At 41.9% G+C, this 18,055-nt stretch overlaps 1 protein-coding gene and 1 long non-coding RNA gene across 2 annotated transcripts in view; one reads left to right on the top strand and one right to left on the bottom strand.

Annotated features, from left to right (window-relative positions):
• RIOK3 (RIO kinase 3) overlaps positions 1-2,311 on the bottom strand; it is a 34,114-nt gene extending 31,803 nt beyond the window's left edge. Inside the window, exon 1 of the mRNA XM_030213516.1 lies at positions 1,985-2,311. Coding sequence (XP_030069376.1) covers positions 1,985-2,047 — 63 coding nt within the window. The 5' untranslated portion in view covers positions 2,048-2,311. The remainder of the gene's footprint in view (positions 1-1,984) is intronic.
• LOC115476933 lies at positions 652-17,832 on the top strand. Its single transcript, XR_003943243.1, has 3 exons — positions 652-742; positions 3,827-3,829; positions 17,821-17,832. It is a non-coding gene; the product is annotated as an uncharacterized LOC115476933 (long non-coding RNA).
• The last annotated feature ends 223 nt before the right edge of the window (positions 17,833-18,055 follow it).

Raw genomic sequence — 18,055 nt, 5'->3', positions numbered from 1 at the left:
TCTAGGTTTCTTTTTGTTGAGAACAGTCTCATGGAAATGAAGCTACCCATTGAAAATGTGGGCTGAAATGGGGAAGTTCACAGATACAAATGTACCTGTACACATACTAAGTGAAGGGAAGTTTTCAGACCAGGGAATTTACCCTATTAAATTACTCTGGAAAATTCCTTTGAACACTGTCATAATACTGCCTCCTCCACTCTGCCTATATTCTTTCAGAAGCTTGAACAAAAAAATTACAAAGTTTAACATGTGAACAAAGGTTCACAAATGGAAAAAGAAAAAAATATTTTAGTTTTTTTTTCATGCTTTTTGGACCCATTACACCTAAATCTAACTCTTCTGGGCAGCCCATCCTTGGAATCCTCTGGTTTCAGAGGCAATGGAAAGTGAACATATGACTTGCCCAGCTTCCCTTGTTCTGAGCCCACTGCTGTAGAACTGCCAAGTTACCCAGCTCCAGTGCAGGAGGGACACTTTTTGGCCAGTTCTGTTTTTGAACTTATATCCCAAGTCAGTGTTCTTTTTGTAGTCTCCAATATCATCAATTGAAATCAGCATTTCAGGTCCCATAATGTACTAGGATAGGGTTGAAGAAATCCAGGCATGGCTCAGAACTTCCCCCTTGGAAACAGGTAACTTGACAACTCTCCAGCTCTAACCATTAAACCTCTCCCTTCAAAGCATGTGCTTGCATAGTCCCCATGCTCACTCACAAACTATTACTGCTAACATATCCACAGTTCTGCACTTTCCCCTGCTACTTCTGGAGAGGTGAAATGATGGTGGGGCGGGGGCATGAGATCCCTGGTTGGGTGGCCCACAGATGTGTTTGACTAGGGTCCAAAATAGCATTAATGGTAGCCTAGTGGTTAGTGCAGTGGGCTTTGATTCCGGGGAACTGAGTTTGATTCCCACTGCAGCTCCTTGTGACTCTGGGCAAGTCACTTAACCCTCCATTGCCCCAGGTACAAAATAAGTACCTGAATATATGTAAACCGCTTTGAATGCAGTTGCAAAAACCTGAGAAAGGCGGTATATCAAGTCCCATTTCCCTTAATCCGGCCCTGTCTGCACCGAATGACATCACCTACTTGACAATATGGCCTGCTTGTCCTCAGACGACCAACACCACATGTGACTCAGGTGCTCTGCCCACAGAGCAAGCGTTCACGAGACCAGCTATGCCCCTCCTCCTCCTCTCGACATAATCACTTGCGTCACCCAAAAAACAAAGTCCAAAGAAAAAGAGCAAAATAAAGGCAGAAAAACCTCACACCCTGTATGTGTCATATCTGTCACTCCAGGGTGGAGCGTAATTATGCACGCGCCATTTTACAAAGCCATCGGTGGCTTATATTTCCTATTTTTTTTTCTAAATTCCACATTTAGACCAACAATAGAAACATAAAACTTGTCCATCCGAACTAGGTAGAGAGAGCAATACAGATTCTAAAACATCCTAAGTAGAGGAGTGTGGTAGCCGTGTTAGTCCACTCTTAAGGTTATCAATAGAAATCAAACAAAATAAAACATGGAAAAGAAAATAAGATACCTTTTTTATTGGACATAACTTAATACATTTCTTGATTAGCTTTCGAAGGTTGCCCTTCTTCCTCAGATCGGACAACCTTCGAAAGCTAATCAAGAAATGTATTAAGTTATGTCCAATAAAAAAGGTATCATCTTATTTTCTTTTCCATGTTTTATTTTGTTTGATTTCTATTAAAACATCCTACAAAGTCCCTTTCACGTTACGACTCGGGAAATCCCTCTCCCCTAATCCCATCACGACCCACAACGGGGACCTCCAAAATGAGCTTTCCCCACCACCACCACCACCACCACCACCACCTTTGGCCATATCGAAGCAGCGCAGCCCCCCCTACCCTCTGCGCACCTACTTCCCACCCCTCAAGTAACCAGAGCATTCCTCTAAGAGAGGCGAGGCCTTCATCCCCAGCCGTTCCGCACTCTCACCCACCTTCTGCTGCCAGCCAGGCCCAGCTATAGGTGCTGGGGGCCCTGCGATCTCCACCGGATCCATTGGGTGACGCAAAACGGGAAGAAGGCGAGAAATAGGACTGCTGATGTTAATTTGGTCACAGATATTGCTGCCGCGGGGCCACAGAGACGCTTCACTATCCACCGAGCCGGGAGAGCGAGAGACACTGAGCGCCACTGCCGAGGAGGAAAGGGAGCCGGAGAAAATTAGACTGATGATATCCGATAGTAACAGTACAGCCCCGCACAAAATTCTCCGGCTCTGTCTTCAATGTGTAAGGAAGAGAGGGCGTAGCTAGGCTGAGGGTTTAATATTAAGCTGAGGGGCGCGGGGCATGATGGGAGTTTAAAAAAAACCCAGACTGACGTCATAGACGTGAGTCACAGGATTAGAACGAGTAATGTGAAATAAGTGAAGTAGTTACTGTTTTATCTGCAGTTGTTAGGCTTTTGTACACTTTTATTGTGGCAGATTTAGGGTATCTGGAATTTAAAAAAAAAAAAAAAGTTCTGGAGTCGGTGTAGACGTGATCGTTGATGAGGCCAGACTATCTGGGCTCCGGCCTACCTAATATTGGGGGAAATCCCCGAGTGGCAGGGGCGGGCGCCGGGCGGCCATGTACGCGTTGCCATGACAGCACAACCTTGGACGGCGGCAGTGGGAAGGACGTCGTGTTCCTTCGCTCCGCCTGTACTACGAAAGCTGCTCCAATAGGATCGACTCGTCTGTTGATCTAGGGTTGCCAGCTGTACAGTTTTTCTAGAATACGTAATTGCTTTCTAATTTTAGTACTCTGTTTTTAATGTGTTGTCACTCGATTAAAAACTGAATAATAATTAATGAATGTACAAACAATTCCAAATTTGACGGGGGGGGGGGGGGGAGGTGTAATTTCCAAGGCTGGCTGAAAGCAGCTTCAAGTTGTACTGCTTGTACTTGCCAGTCAGGTTAGTACTGTCAGTGGCCACTGCGCACCAATCTAAAAGCATGACTGGATAGACAACTCTGCTCCAGAACGACGTAAAAGTTTTAACATACATAGGAATGTGGAAAATTAGGGCAAGTATAGGCCGTAGGGTATCCAATCTAACCATCCAAACTAGCTAATAAGCTCTACATTCGTTTCTCTCATGTCCTGTTCCTTATTGAATTTGAGTACTCCCTATCAACTCATCACCACCCCTCCCGAGACTGTTGGAAGCATTCTGTACCCTTTCTGTACATAAATATTTCATTACGTTGTAGGAGTGGACGACTGTGATGTAGCAACTACTGGACGGCTAAGACCACCTCAGACCTTATGCATCACGCTTCTGAACTTTTGCCTTAATTATTGGACTTTGGACTTTTGCACTTGTCACTTTTGCACTAACAGGATTTTCTATTTGGACTTTGCATTCACATTTGCACCTTTGCCTTGTGCCAATACCTCAATTTTATAATGAGTCTACTAAACATGTGTACTTTGGATTGTTTTACCTTTTTTACTAGCAGTACTCATTCGTTAACCAATAGCCAACAAGTTGTAGTGGTCAGCAATTCAGGGAAGCAGCAGGCTCTGCCAATGCAGTCTCGTGATCTATGCATAGAGGCTGTATTGTGTGAAGGTGCTGGAACACTACAATAAGTTACATTTTCTTGCAAATTAACAATTTCTATGAAAGCTATGAAATTGACGTAACTTTTCTCTGTGAGAACTACAGAACTACTAATATATTGCGCATGTGCATGTACTGCGCATGTGGAGGTGTGATGTATGATGTGTTTTATGCGCATGATCACTGATTTGTATAAGACCGAATGTCAGATGACGCTCGGGAGGCAGTATCCTGAGACTAAAACTCAGTACTGTTCATTGCTAGCAATAAAGGTGTCCTGCTTTCGGAATCATTTGCCTCTTGTCTCCTGATTTACTAGCCGAGGGCCTGTTTCAACGTGACTCCTGAATCTATCCTTCTTTCACCTTGATCCTATGGCCCCTCTCAGAAAAAAGTCTCCTTTATATTTAAATGTCTCTATCATTATTGCTAGCTTTCTTCCAAAGAATATTATATTTTGATCTTTCTCTATCCCCATATATATACTTTACTACAATGACAACTGAAAAGCTTAATAACCACCCTCTGGACCAACTCCATATTTTTTGAAGGTGTGGTCTGGTCTCCAAAAGAGTACACAATATTCAAATGAGGTCTGACCAGAGACTTATACAGAGACACCTTCACTCCCATTTCCTGCTGGACATTCCTCTCCCTGGCTTTTCATGTTGCCTTTCTACCTGTTTGGCCACCTTAAAATTATCAGATACCAAATGTTGTTATGAATATAAATGTAATTTTAACTCACATTAGCCTCCAAAATATGAAAGTTGTTTTTTCCCCCTAGCAACCAAAATGATAAAGAGGATGGAACTCCTCTCATATGAGGAAAGGCCATAGAGGTTAGGCTCTTCTGCTTGGAAAAGAGATGGATGAGGGGAGATATGATTGAAGTCTACAAAATCCTGACTGGTGTAGAATGAGTAGAAGTAAATTGATTTTTTACTTGTTCCAAAAGTACAAAGACATGGGGACACTCAAGGAAGTTACATGGAAATACTTTAAAAACAAATAGGAGCACATATTTTTTCACTCCATGAATAAAGCCTGGAACTTTTTGCCGGAGGATGTGATAACAGCAGTTAGCGTATCTGGGTTTAAAAAAGGTTTGGACAAGTTCCTGGAGGAAAAGTCCATAGTCTTCTATTGAGACAGACGTGGGGAAGTGTATGGGTATTTCCCTGTGATCTCACCTGAGCTGGTCTTGGTTCATACAAGCCTAATGTATCCTGTTACAAACAAGATGGCTGCTACAACCTCTGACCTGTACATCTCTGTGTCAGAAAGATCCAGCTTTTCAGCTTGAGGGAAAACACTGGCAGGCCTGTCCCATCCAAGGGCATTCTGTGTTACCACCACCCCCTGATATGACCCTGAGAAGCTGAGAGGGGAGTGAGACCATGGCACCAGAAAGTTACCATTTCAAAGTCACAAAACAAAGGACTCTTCTTGTCCATGTAGTGAGCTGGACAAGATCATGATTGGTCCCTGCTGTCACCTGACCAAGAGGTACTAAGAAAGCGGGAACAGAAGAAAGACATTTAGTCGGAGACGATCGGAGATTTTGGACTAACAAGAAAAAGGGAGAAGACCTGAAACGCCTGTGAACTGCATATCTGGTAAAAATACTCTTTGGGTTCAGCTATACCAGCTCTGAAATATGGCACAGAGTGACTGACACCTGCTATCTGCAGAGAGACCCTGCACTACGTCTAAGACTGACTCACTGGGGAGACAGCTAGAGTCTAAGAAGGAATCCGCATCTTCTTCATCGTGAGGCTGCCAGACAGCGTGGTGAGATGCAGTGATTTACTTTCTATAGTCTGGGATTTATGTTTCAACAATTTTTTATTGATGAGGTCACATAATATACAATTCCATCTCAGTCAATATAAATCGTATAACAGCGAAGTCTAGTACACATTACTAAACCTGAAACGTCCATCATCAATGTTTTCCAAACTTTTCTCCCCTATCTCTTCCTTCTTGTCTTCTCCTATATTTATAATGTGTACATGTATAATTACTGTGCAGTTGCATAACTATTAACAATAAACTTATATGAAACTCCAATATTTATAACTCGTGTTTTACTCAGTGTATTATCCCAACAGTATTTACTGTTGGGTCCTCTTAATGTGCTCCTTCAAAGGATTGTTCTCCTATCTAATAATATACATGTCCCTCTATTATGCATTGAACGTTACCCTTCCCATTCCTATACCCCCCTCCCCCCAACCTCCCTCACCCTCTTCTATAGTCTGGTCAGGAGATTGCTGCTAACCTTTGTATTTGGCATAAGAACCGTAGTTTAGGTTACAAATCAGGCTTGTGTAATTATCTTGTAGTCTACTACTACTACTACTACTTAACATTTCTAAAGTGCTACTAGGATTATGCAGCGCTGTACAATTTAACATGGAAGGACAGTCCCTGCTCAAGGAGCTTACAATCTAAAAGACAGGTGTACAATCTAAAGCTTACAGTCCAGAAAGATTCATTGTGTATAGTTTTATTCAGTAGCAATCTAGTTCTGTTTTATGATTAGCAAGTTCTTTATATATTTTTGTATTGTGCTAAGCCTTGCTACAGAGTTATTCTATATATTTGTATATCTTCTTTATCTATAATAAATTTAATATATATCAGCTTTGGTTGTGTTTCACTTCTCTATAACAGCAAGTCTGGCTAGGTGCCAGAAGCAAGGTTCTAATCACCCCTAGACCGAGTTCAGGATATTTGCTTAGGCAGAGATCTGCATCATAGAACCTTGGCTAAATAATCTGTTGGGAGAGTTTCCTATAAGAATTATTTAGATTTATTCTACCTACAGAAGCAACTGCTTGCCCTAGGATTTGTAGCAAGGAATGTTGCCACAAATTGGGTTTCTTCCAGGTACTTATGACCTGGCTTGGCCACTGTTGGAAATGGGATACTGGGCTAGATGGACCATTGGTCTGACCTAGTGTGACTACTCTTATGTATGTTCTTATATAACAACAGCACTTTTGATTGAGTGCATGAAGAAAAATTGTTCAGAAAAGGAAAAAGGGACCTGTCAAGTCTGGAAAGCTCATATTACAACATTTTTGAATTAGTTCTTTCAAAGGTTTTATTATGATCATCATGATTTCTATATCACATATTAGATGTTAGCTTTGTTTTGCAGAGGTACAGTACTGTCTTTCTATAGAATCAGTATAGTCACTAGCACCGCAAAGTGGTTTTTGCTGTTCAGTATCAGAAGACATGTGACACACTTTGGGGCCAGTGTAATAAACTACACTGTCCTTTAGGACAGTGGTTTATTCCAGCTTTCTCTGTGCCAATCTTACACTTATTTATTTATAAAGCTTTTTATGCCATTTTCATGATTAATAAACATTCAACATGGATTGCAAGTAAGTAAAAACAATTTATCAAAAGTAGAACAAACAAAACGGGATCAATCTTCTGACATGATTCAAGTTTTGCTGCTACTGTATCAAGGAAAACTGCCGTTTCACTTTGCCTAAGCCATCTTGCTGACTCTCCTTTATTCAGTCGGTCAGCAAAACAGAGAGTTAGCAAGATGGATTAGGCTAAGTGATACGGGGCTTTTCCTTGATTTTGCAGCAGTGAAACATGAATAATCTCTGAAGATTGATCCTGCGAGTCAACAAATGAACCAGATGAATACTATATTATTTATTAATACGTTAAAAGTGAAAGTATTATTGAAGGACCAATGACGATGAAGGGAAGTAAATCTTGATGAAAAGAAACTTTGAAGTTCACCGAGTATCACTGCTCCCGAGGCCCTGTTAAAGCTATCATTAACAATTAACAGTTTGGCTAATAAAATTACTAATGACAGTTATAGTTGTAGAAATGGACTTTGAATATTAAATGACCATTGTTGTGAGCCTTTACAAAGTAGGCATAATATATGTGCCTTGAGGGGGTAATTCTATAAATGTGCACCAGAGACACCTAGTACTAGCCTATTCCTAATTCTTAGCATTTAATGCACACTAAATCCTTTTACTAAGGTGAGCTAATGGATTTAGTGTGCATTAAATGCTAAGAAGCCCATAGGTATGCAATGGGCTATGTGGCATTTAACACATGCTAATCATTAGTGCACCAGAATAAAAGACCCCCTTAGTGTGCAAAGTTACATATGCAAGTTATAGAATAGTGTCAGTTTTGCATGTATCTTAATATGTTAATTGGTTGCTAATTGGCATTAATTATGAATTTGTGGCTATAATTGGTGTTAATTGGCACTAATAGGCATTAATTAGCAGTTACATGTATAACTGCCATTGGTCATTCGATAAAATTACGCACACAAAATGTATTGTGCAATACCAAGGGGGCATGGACTTGGGAGGAGCACGGGTGGGTCAGGGCGCTTCCTCGCACATATTATAGAATACTAGCATTTACGCACCTAACTGCCTACAGTTAGGCGAGAGCATTTACACCAGCCATTGAGCTAGCATACTCACTCCTAAAGTTAAGTGTATAAATGCGGAGTTATGCTAATATTCCATCATGGCAGTTGCTGATATAGAATTCACGCTTAGCGTGCATTATCCTGACACCTCACTTTAGGTGATCTATAGAGAATTATCCCCTATGGGGTAGATTCAAGAAATAGTGCCAAAGATTAGGCATGAAAAATGTGGGCGCTAACCCCTGGATTCTATATAGCATGCCTAGAGATCTGTGCAGAAACCCAAGTGGATTCTGTAACAACGTGCATAATTTAATTAGCTTAACCAGCTAATTAGCGTTGATAGCACTTAAGCAATGAGCACTGATTGGCAATAATTAGAATTTACTCGCATAACTCACTAAGCCTATTCTGTAGCGCAGTGCGCCTAACTTCTAATGTGCACAGGCACAAAGGGGCTTGATTATAGGTGGGAAAATGGGCGTTTCGTGGGCATTCCAAAATTTACATGCCTAGTTATAGAATATGGCCCAGTGCGCCTAAATCTACGTGCCAGGATTTATGTCACGTTTTCATTAGTCTAAAGGTGTATTGTTTTAGACACTTAGATATCAACTAAGCATGTTTTATATTCCGCACTTAAATCTAGGCACTGCTTATAGAATATGCTTCGTCACCATTGATTTCCACACCAATTTTTTAGGCACCATATATAGAATCTCCCCCTAAGCGCCAACTCTGTAAGGGCAATAGCACACAGAATTTCCATTATACTGTACAGCATGTCGTCATGCATCATGCATACACCTATAAGTGCCATGTCAAAGGCTGGTGTAAATGGCTGCATCTTGCACATGTGATAGCATTCTATAACTTATGTGTTCAACTGTAAGACCTGTCCCTTATCCATCCATGTTCAAGCCCCCTTTGTAGTTGCACATTGTGGAATACTGCCTAAGTTACACATGTAACTACAAAATTTGTGACATTTAGCACAAAGTAATTTATTTATTTATTTGTGACATTTATATCCCACATTATCCCAAACAAGTTTGAGTTCAATGTGGCTTACAATAAACAGTATAGGATACATAACAAAGAATAATGCATAAGAAAGTAATTTGTTGTAACAATCCAATTTTACAATACAGTATCATAAACATACTGGGATAGCTATGGATTTTTAACATTTAGAAAATCTATTATGAATGAGAAATTGTACATGAAGCAAAAGGGCTATTATTGGCACTTAAGACCAAATAGTGTCTAATTTAACTATTAAGTTAGATGCACAGCTGGCACTATTCTATAACCTATACGCCCAAATTTGCACACTAGTTGGAAACTTTAGCGTGCAACTTTATAGAATGCAGGGGTATATGTACACATGAATTAGTGTAAATGTGTGGGCCTAGGCATGTAACATAGTATGTAAGTTCAAAACATAAGTGTGCACTCCACTCACACTGTGCCCAGATCCTGTTCATGTGTAAACCCACCTACAAACCACACTCCATTGAAGATATGCAATAGTTACATAGTGGAGGTGACCAAAACCGATAAATAGCTTTTATTTAAAAAGTGCTTGTATGGAGTCCAAAAGTATGAGTAAATCCAGATATATAGTCCCAGTAACTACAAATTCTTCAGATGCAAGGTCCTAAGCAAATATAGACTCAACACAGGCCGTATTTCAGCTTTACAGCCTTCCCCAGGAGTCTTATTGCATGGCCCAAAAGATTTAATCAAGTCCAAATAAATATGTGATTTGTCGCGTACCGTCCTAAAAAAAAAGTCCACAGTGAGAGCAGGAGCTCTAAGGGGTCCTTTTACAAAGGCACGCTAGCGTTTTTAGCATGTGCTAAAAGTAAGGATGCACTAAACATTAGCGTGCGCTAAAAGTAGTGTTTGGATCATCTTGTGAGTTGTTACCGCTACTGTTTTTTTCTTGCTGCTATTCTGTGGAAATTGGGTTTTCCCTCTTTGCATAGTTACAGACTAGCATGTACAGTGGGGGAAATAAGTATTTGATCCCTTGCTGATTTTGTAAGTTTGCCCACTGACAAAGACATGAGCAGCCCATAATTGAAGGGTAGGTTATTGGTAACAGTGAGAGATAGCACATCACAAATTAAATCCGGAAAATCACATTGTGGAAAGTATATGAATTTATTTGCATTCTGCAGAGGGAAATAAGTATTTGATCCCCCACCAACCAGTAAGAGATCTGGCCCCTACAGACCAGGTAGATGCTCCAAATCAACTCGTTACCTGCATGACAGACAGCTGTCGGCAATGGTCACCTGTATGAAAGACACCTGTCCACAGACTCAGTGAATCAGTCAGACTCTAACCTCTACAAAATGGCCAGAGCAAGGAGCTGTCTAAGGATGTCAGGGACAAGATCATACACCTGCACAAGGCTGGAATGGGCTACAAAACCATCAGTAAGACGCTGGGCGAGAAGGAGACAACTGTTGGTGCCATAGTAAGAAAATGGAAGAAGTACAAAATGACTGTCAATCGACAAAGATCTGGGGCTCCACGCAAAATCTCACCTCGTGGGGTATCCTTGATCATGAGGAAGGTTAGAAATCAGCCTACAACTACAAGGGGGGAACTTGTCAATGATCTCAAGGCAGCTGGGACCACTGTCACCACGAAAACCATTGGTAACACATTACGACATAACGGATTGCAATCCTGCAGTGCCCGCAAGGTCCCCCTGCTCCGGAAGGCACATGTGACGGCCCGTCTGAAGTTTGCCAGTGAACACCTGGATGATGCCGAGAGTGATTGGAAGAAGGTGCTGTGGTCAGATGAGACAAAAATTGAGCTCTTTGGCATGAACTCAACTCGCCGTGTTTGGAGGAAGAGAAATGCTGCCTATGACCCAAAGAACACCGTCCCCACTGTCAAGCATGGAGGTGGAAATGTTATGTTTTGGGGGTGTTTCTCTGCTAAGGGCACAGGACTACTTCACCGCATCAATGGGAGAATGGATGGGGCCATGTACCGTACAATTCTGAGTGACAACCTCCTTCCCTCCGCCAGGGCCTTAAAAATGGGTCGTGGCTGGGTCTTCCAGCACGACAATGACCCAAAACATACAGCCAAGGCAACAAAGGAGTGGCTCAGGAAGAAGCACATTAGGGTCATGGAGTGGCCTAGCCAGTCACCAGACCTTAATCCCATTGAAAACTTATGGAGGGAGCTGAAGCTGCGAGTTGCCAAGCGACAGCCCAGAACTCTTAATGATTTAGAGATGATCTGCAAAGAGGAGTGGACCAAAATTCCTCCTGACATGTGTGCAAACCTCATCATCAACTACAGAAGACGTCTGACCGCTGTGCTTGCCAACAAGGGTTTTGCCACCAAGTATTAGGTCTTGTTTGCCAGAGGGATCAAATACTTATTTCCCTCTGCAGAATGCAAATAAATTCATATACTTTCCACAATGTGATTTTCCGGATTTAATTTGTGATGTGCTATCTCTCACTGTTACCAATAACCTACCCTTCAATTATGGGCTGCTCATGTCTTTGTCAGTGGGCAAACTTACAAAATCAGCAAGGGATCAAATACTTATTTCCCCCACTGTAAGTGTCACGTTTTCAAGAGACTAGGTTCATGAGCCCTTGGGCCACTGCCGTGGAGTGGCAGTGGCAGGCAAAACCACCCCACACCGAAGACTAGGCAGAACAGGACTGGAACCCCGGACTGGAGTTGCAGCAGAGGCTAACAAGCTGGGACAGGCAGAGACTTCACCTGCACTTGACCACCGTTCCTCAGGAGTTGAGCCCCTAGGTGCAGGTGGCCGGCAGGACTTACTGGACCAGGCAGGAACTGGATACCCACTAGGCTGAACAGGGACTGAGGGTCAGAGGGAAAGGAATGTACATGGACAGCAAGGCAGGAAGCTGGGCTAGGACTCACAGACAGACAATACAACACTAGGCAGGAAGTGGACAGGCTAAAGAGGTCAGGAACTGGAAGCTGCAAGCAGCCACTGAAACAGGAACAAACTGACAGACCAGAGTCAGAACTAAAAGCTGCAAAGCAGCCACTAAGCAAGAAACACAGGCAACCAAGAACTAGACAAAGACATACAAGAAACAAGACTGGGAAACAAGCAATACAGTACAAGAAGCTACACAAAGACTAAACTAGAAGCAGACAAGAATACAGACAATAAAATAAGCAGAAGTGCACAAGCACCAACAAACCAGGGCCTTAGGCAATGCAAAGGCAAACACATAAGTTTCCAAATGGCTAATAAGCCCAGCAGCAGCTGAGATTCACTGCAGCAATCACCAGGCAGCTATGGGTGCTGTGCAGGCTCAAACAAGACAAGCAAGTCTGGCAGGCCGGAAGGTCCGGACTGAACTGGGCTGAAGTCTGGAACGGGAAACAGCACACAGACAATCCAATGCAGCCACCAGGTCTGGCCACCAGAGGGCAAGAGGAACACAAACCAAAACACAGGCAGAAAGCATACTGAAGCACAGAAAGGCTTAACACACACAGGTGCAGTATAGTGAAGTAATCAGAGCCATGTTGGAAGCAGCCAGCACACAGAGACAGAGACAGAACTAACTCAGGAAGAACAGACAGAAGCCAGCTCAGAAGCTGACCGCCAGAAATAAGGTGAGCCTGAGAGGGGTCACGACCACAATCGTGACAGTAAGCACATATGCAGAATTTACACATATATGTGCACATATATAAGCAAGTCAGACACAGCAAGGATGACAAATGATTGAACAGCAGACGATATTCTATGTATTGTAGCTTTATTTAACATCTGAGACTCGACTTGAGTTGTGTTTCGGATGATTAAGGCTTTCATCAGGAGTCTTCTATTGGATGTATGGAATTCTTAACTAGATTCTGCAAAAATACATATGATATCTTAATACCTTGCTGCTCGCATCACATAGAGAAATATGAACGCTTGAACTCTCCGGAGTACAAACTGTGCACAGATATATCTATACTAGTAAAAAAGGCCTGTTTCTGACACAAATGAAACGGGCAATAGCAAGGTTTTCCTCGGAGTGTGTATGTTTGAGATAGTGTGTGTGAGAGTGACTGTGTGAGAGAGAGAGAGTGAATGTGCGAGTGTGTGTGTATGTGAGAGAGAGAGAGTGAGACTGGGTGCGAGTGTGTCTGTGAGAGAGAGTGTGTGTGTGTGAGCATGAGAGTGTGTGCCAGGGCCCCCCCTCCCTCCCTCCCTCCCTCCCTCCGAGTTCCAGGGTTGTTGTCCCCCTCCCTCCCTCCGAGTTCCAGGGTCGTCTCCTCCCTCCCTCCCTCCCTGCCTCCGAGTTTCAGGGTACCCTCCCTCCCCTGCATGGTGCTTTCTCCCCTGCATTCATCCATATGCAGGCAACGTCCTTTGTGCCCTGCCCCCTCCATCCATCCATGTGCAGCATCTCTCCCCTGCCCCCTCCACCTCCCTCTGAGTTCCAGGCCCCCCTCTGAGTTCCAATGTCCCCCTCCCTCCCATTTCCAGGGTCCCCCCTCCCTCTGTCCCTCCGTCCCTCCCTCCCAGTTCCAGGGTCCCATGGAACTGGGAGGGAGGGGGTACGGAGAACGTTGGAGGAATGACATCAGCAGGTGGTTACAATCCCAGTGACACACATTGGAACGTTGGAGGAGAACGTTGGAGGAGTGATGTCAGCAGGTGGTTACGATCCCAGTGAGACACATTGGAATGTTGGAGGAGCAAATTATTATATTAGATATGCTGGTATTCTAATCATTTGCATACAATGTAGCACCTACTTTACAGAATTTCACCATCTGAATGCCTAAGCACCCTTTTATAGCATTATGCTCATTCTGATTTAATTAAAGGTATTGCAATTTAGAAAGAATCCATTTTTTCAAGGTTCGGTATGGCCTAGAACGTAGATCATTAACCTGTTTATTTTTCATGACTGTGTGCCTTATTCAGGCTTACTTGCTTACCATTGAATGATACAGCCATGCTGATTAGGTGCAATGCTTGCTTCAGTTGAGAGACATGTTGAGGCTTGTCCTGTGATTATCTGCTTTGGGGCTGTGTCACGTATTGTTTGCTTTGGAGCCGTGTCATGTATTGCTAGGTGTTATGAAAGCTACTGATGAAACTGTAGAGCAGTTTGTCTGGGGTTTAGTGGGCGTTCCCTGCATGGGTAAATATGCTTGTGATAAGATGTCAAATGGTTTTAAATAGGGCAATGCTGTCTATGGGTGCTAGGGAGGGAAGGATCACAGAGGACCCCTTTATTATTTTATAATAATACCTCTGTAAAGCAATCTGTGATTCACTTTTATATTCAAACTTCAACCTCTGACTTTACATGCTTATTTTATTTTGACCTAATGATGAGAGTATAACTTCCAACAGCTAGTCAAAAATGTTGGATTATTTGTAGTAAATAATTAGCAGATTTTAGTACACACAGCTTCAGCTTTAGAAATGTTAATTTCTTTCTTCATCTCTCTCATTCACCCCTGAATAATTCACTGCTGAGTCACTTTAAAGTTGAAGTAACAAAACATCTGTTTACTCACAGTTTGCAGTTAGATTATAATCAGACAGGCTTATATATACATATTACTATACATTTGTATTATCAGCTCCTTCCATGTGCTTAGATGGTAATGGATGCTCACACCACCATAGATCCTCTCAGGTTAGGAGAGATCATGAGCTCCATGTGCTCCATGTGCTGCATGTGCTGCATCTGCTGTGTCTGACCCCCACAGGAAGTTGCATAGCTGTGTGACCTCTCTAAGTAATTCACATCAGAGGTCACAGAGTAATCACAGAGAAATAATAGGTGACAGGCAATGCATGTAAAATACAATTACATTCCAACAAACCCCTTCTCATGCATAACTGTCATGCAATTATTTATTCATACAAAGTCCAAGCTTTATACGCAGATTCACAAAATGTTCTCTGGGTAACGGTTTGGTCATGATGTCAGCTGTCATCTCACTGGTGTGACAATAGTGTAGACTGATGACCCCTTCTTTCACCAACTCTCGCACGTTGTGGTATTTCGTTGCGATGTGCTTGGTGCGTGACTGAACCTTGTCATTCTGTGACAGTCGGATGCAGCTCTGATTATCTTCCATTATCTGGATTGGTCTCTTTTCAGCTATTCCAAAATCCAGCAAAAGTTTTTCAATCCACATCAGTTCTCTGCACGCTTCCGATACGGCCACGTATTCAGCTTCTGTAGAAGACAAACTCACAATACTTTGTTTATGACTGGCCCATGAAATTTGTACATTTCCATACATAAACACATATCCACTTGTGGATTTATAATCAGAATGATCCCCTGCCCAATCTGAATCACAGTAACATATTAGTTTTGGATTACTATTGGCTGAAATCTTTAATTTACAATCAATGGTACCCTTTAAATACCTTACCATCCTTTTAACTGCAGTCCAATCTGATTTGGTAGGTGAGCTGACCCTTCTGCTCAAAATTCCTACTGCATTTGCTATATCAGCCCTGTATGTGGTAGCTAGATATAAAAGCTTACCTATGGCTGATCTATATTGGATGTTATCTGGTAAAGGTTCTCTTACTGTTTCATCCTTCAGAAAATCAGTGATCATGGGAGTGCTTACAACTTGGGCATCTTGCATACCTAAACTTTCAATAAGCTCATTTATTTTCTGCTTCTGGCTTAGAAGATAAGAACCATCATTTTGTTTCTCAATTTCTATACCAAGATAGTATGACACATTTCCAAGTTCTTTTATCTCAACATTGTGGTTTAAACATTTTACAATGTCCTTGTACTCTTGCTCACTTTTGCTTGCAATGAGCAGATCATCAACAAAAGCTAAAATGTATGCATATTGTCCATTTGTGCACCTAGTGTACAAGCATTTATCTGCTTCACCTTGCTTAAATCCTAAATTTGTCAATATTTCATGCAATTTTTCATTCCAACATTTTGCACTTTGCTTTAATCCATAAAGACCTTTGTTTAATTTACACACTAGCTGTCTTTGTTTTGTATTTATGAAACCTGTTGGCTGTTCCATGTACAAGTCTTCAGTTATATCTCCGTGAAGAAATGCTGTTTTCACATCAATGTGTTTGACTTGCATGCCTTTTGAGACTGCAATGCTCAGAAGTGTTCTTATTGTCGTGTGTTTCACTACAGGTGCAAACACTTCATCAAAATCTTCTCCATAATTTTGAAGATATCCCTTTGCGACTAATCTGGCTTTATACCTTTCCACTTTTCCTTGTGCATTCCTTTTTAACTTGAATACCCATTTGCATCCTATAGCTTTCTTGCCAGGAGGTAATTTTGTAAGAATCCAAGTATTATTTTTATCCAATGCATCAATTTCTTCTTGTGCAGCTTTATGCCATTCAGCAGCTTCTTCTGCTGGCATTTTCTCAATCTCATCCCATGTTAAGGGCTCTTGAGCTTCTGCTGACTTTGTTAGGTAAGACAGTCTTGGGGGTGGAACACCTTTGTTTTCCCTGGATGAGCGTCTGACAACAGGTTGGTCTGACCTTTCCGCATCCTCTAAATCTGAGAGTCCTTCTCCAATTGATTCCCCTTCTCCAACTGTACTGTCTTCTTCAATGATCCTTTCTGTGTCTGTTTCCTCTGCCTGTTCCTCGTTAGATACAGATGAGTTGCTTTCAGACATCTGCCTTGGTATGGCATTTATATACACTGGCATGTCTATTATGGTTCTAGTTTCATATTCTGGATGATAAGGCTCATCTGGGATAATCCAGCCTTTATCAACCCTTTTGTTTTCATCAAAATATGTAACATGTCTTATGCCAACAATGCCAGTTTTCAGATTCAAAATTCTATATCCTTTGTGTCCTGGAGCATAGCCAACTAAAATGCCCCTTTCTGTTGTGGAATCCAGCTTATGCCTTCTTTGCTTTGGTACATGAGCATATGCTGTACTTCCAAATGTTCTTATGTGTGACAGGTTTGGCTTCCTACCATGCCATGTCTCATGTGGTGTGCGCTCAGCGCCTTTAGTTGGCATTCTGTTTTGTAGGTACACTGCTGTGAGAATGGCTTCCCCCCATAGTCTTTTAGGGAGATTGCTATCTGACAGCATACATCTGGTCATTTCCACAAGTGACCTAAATTTTCTCTCTGCAACAGAATTTTGCTCTGGTGTATAAGCTACTGTTGTGATATGCTGAATGCCTTCTTGTTCTAGAAATGTGTGCATGCTTTGTGAAGTGAACTCACCACCATTGTCGGTCTGAAGAACCTTTGGTTTTCTTTCAAATTTATTGCTCACCATGGCTACGTATTTCTTCAGCATGTCTGTGACTTGACTTTTTTCTTTCAGCAAATAGGCCACACAATATCTAGAGAAATCATCCAAGAATATTAGCACAAATCTGTTATTTCCCAATGATGGGATATTAAACGGTCCACATAAGTCACTGTGTATTAAGTCCAGCACTTTATTACTCCTATTTCCTGTGTATGCAGGAAATGAGGGTCTCACACCTTTTTGAGTAACACAGTCTATGCATTTCTCCATTTTACCAGCATCTGCACTTATCTGAATGCCGGTGGCCAGTTGCTTACTGTAAAGATCCTGGATCACCTTAGAATCACGATGTCCCAGGCGGCGGTGCCAGATTTCCGGACTACATTTACCATCATTCTTCCTTACTTGCGCCATATGTGAGGCTTCACCTGAAATGCTCAGTTTATAAACATCATTATGCATAAAAGCTTCAGCATACACTTCATCATTTTTAGAGATTGTGCACTTACTGTTTTCAAAATGAATCACAAATCCCTTCTTATCTAATGTAGATACACTAAGCATATTGCAAACTGCTTGGGGAATATACAAGACATCACTTACAGGAATTTCTTTAACTTCATTAGACACTTTGCATTTTAAGAATCCAATACCTTTTGCTTGGATCTTAGCAGTCCCTGCGTTTGCAGTTTTAAGAATACCTTCCTCTGGACACATTTCCTGAAAGAA

Source organism: Microcaecilia unicolor, chromosome 1 (assembly GCF_901765095.1).
Source record: "Microcaecilia unicolor chromosome 1, aMicUni1.1, whole genome shotgun sequence".
NCBI classification, from domain to species: domain Eukaryota; kingdom Metazoa; phylum Chordata; class Amphibia; order Gymnophiona; family Siphonopidae; genus Microcaecilia; species Microcaecilia unicolor.
The sequence above is the reverse complement of the archived record's forward strand: the minus strand, read 5'-3'. Positions and strand labels throughout refer to the sequence as shown.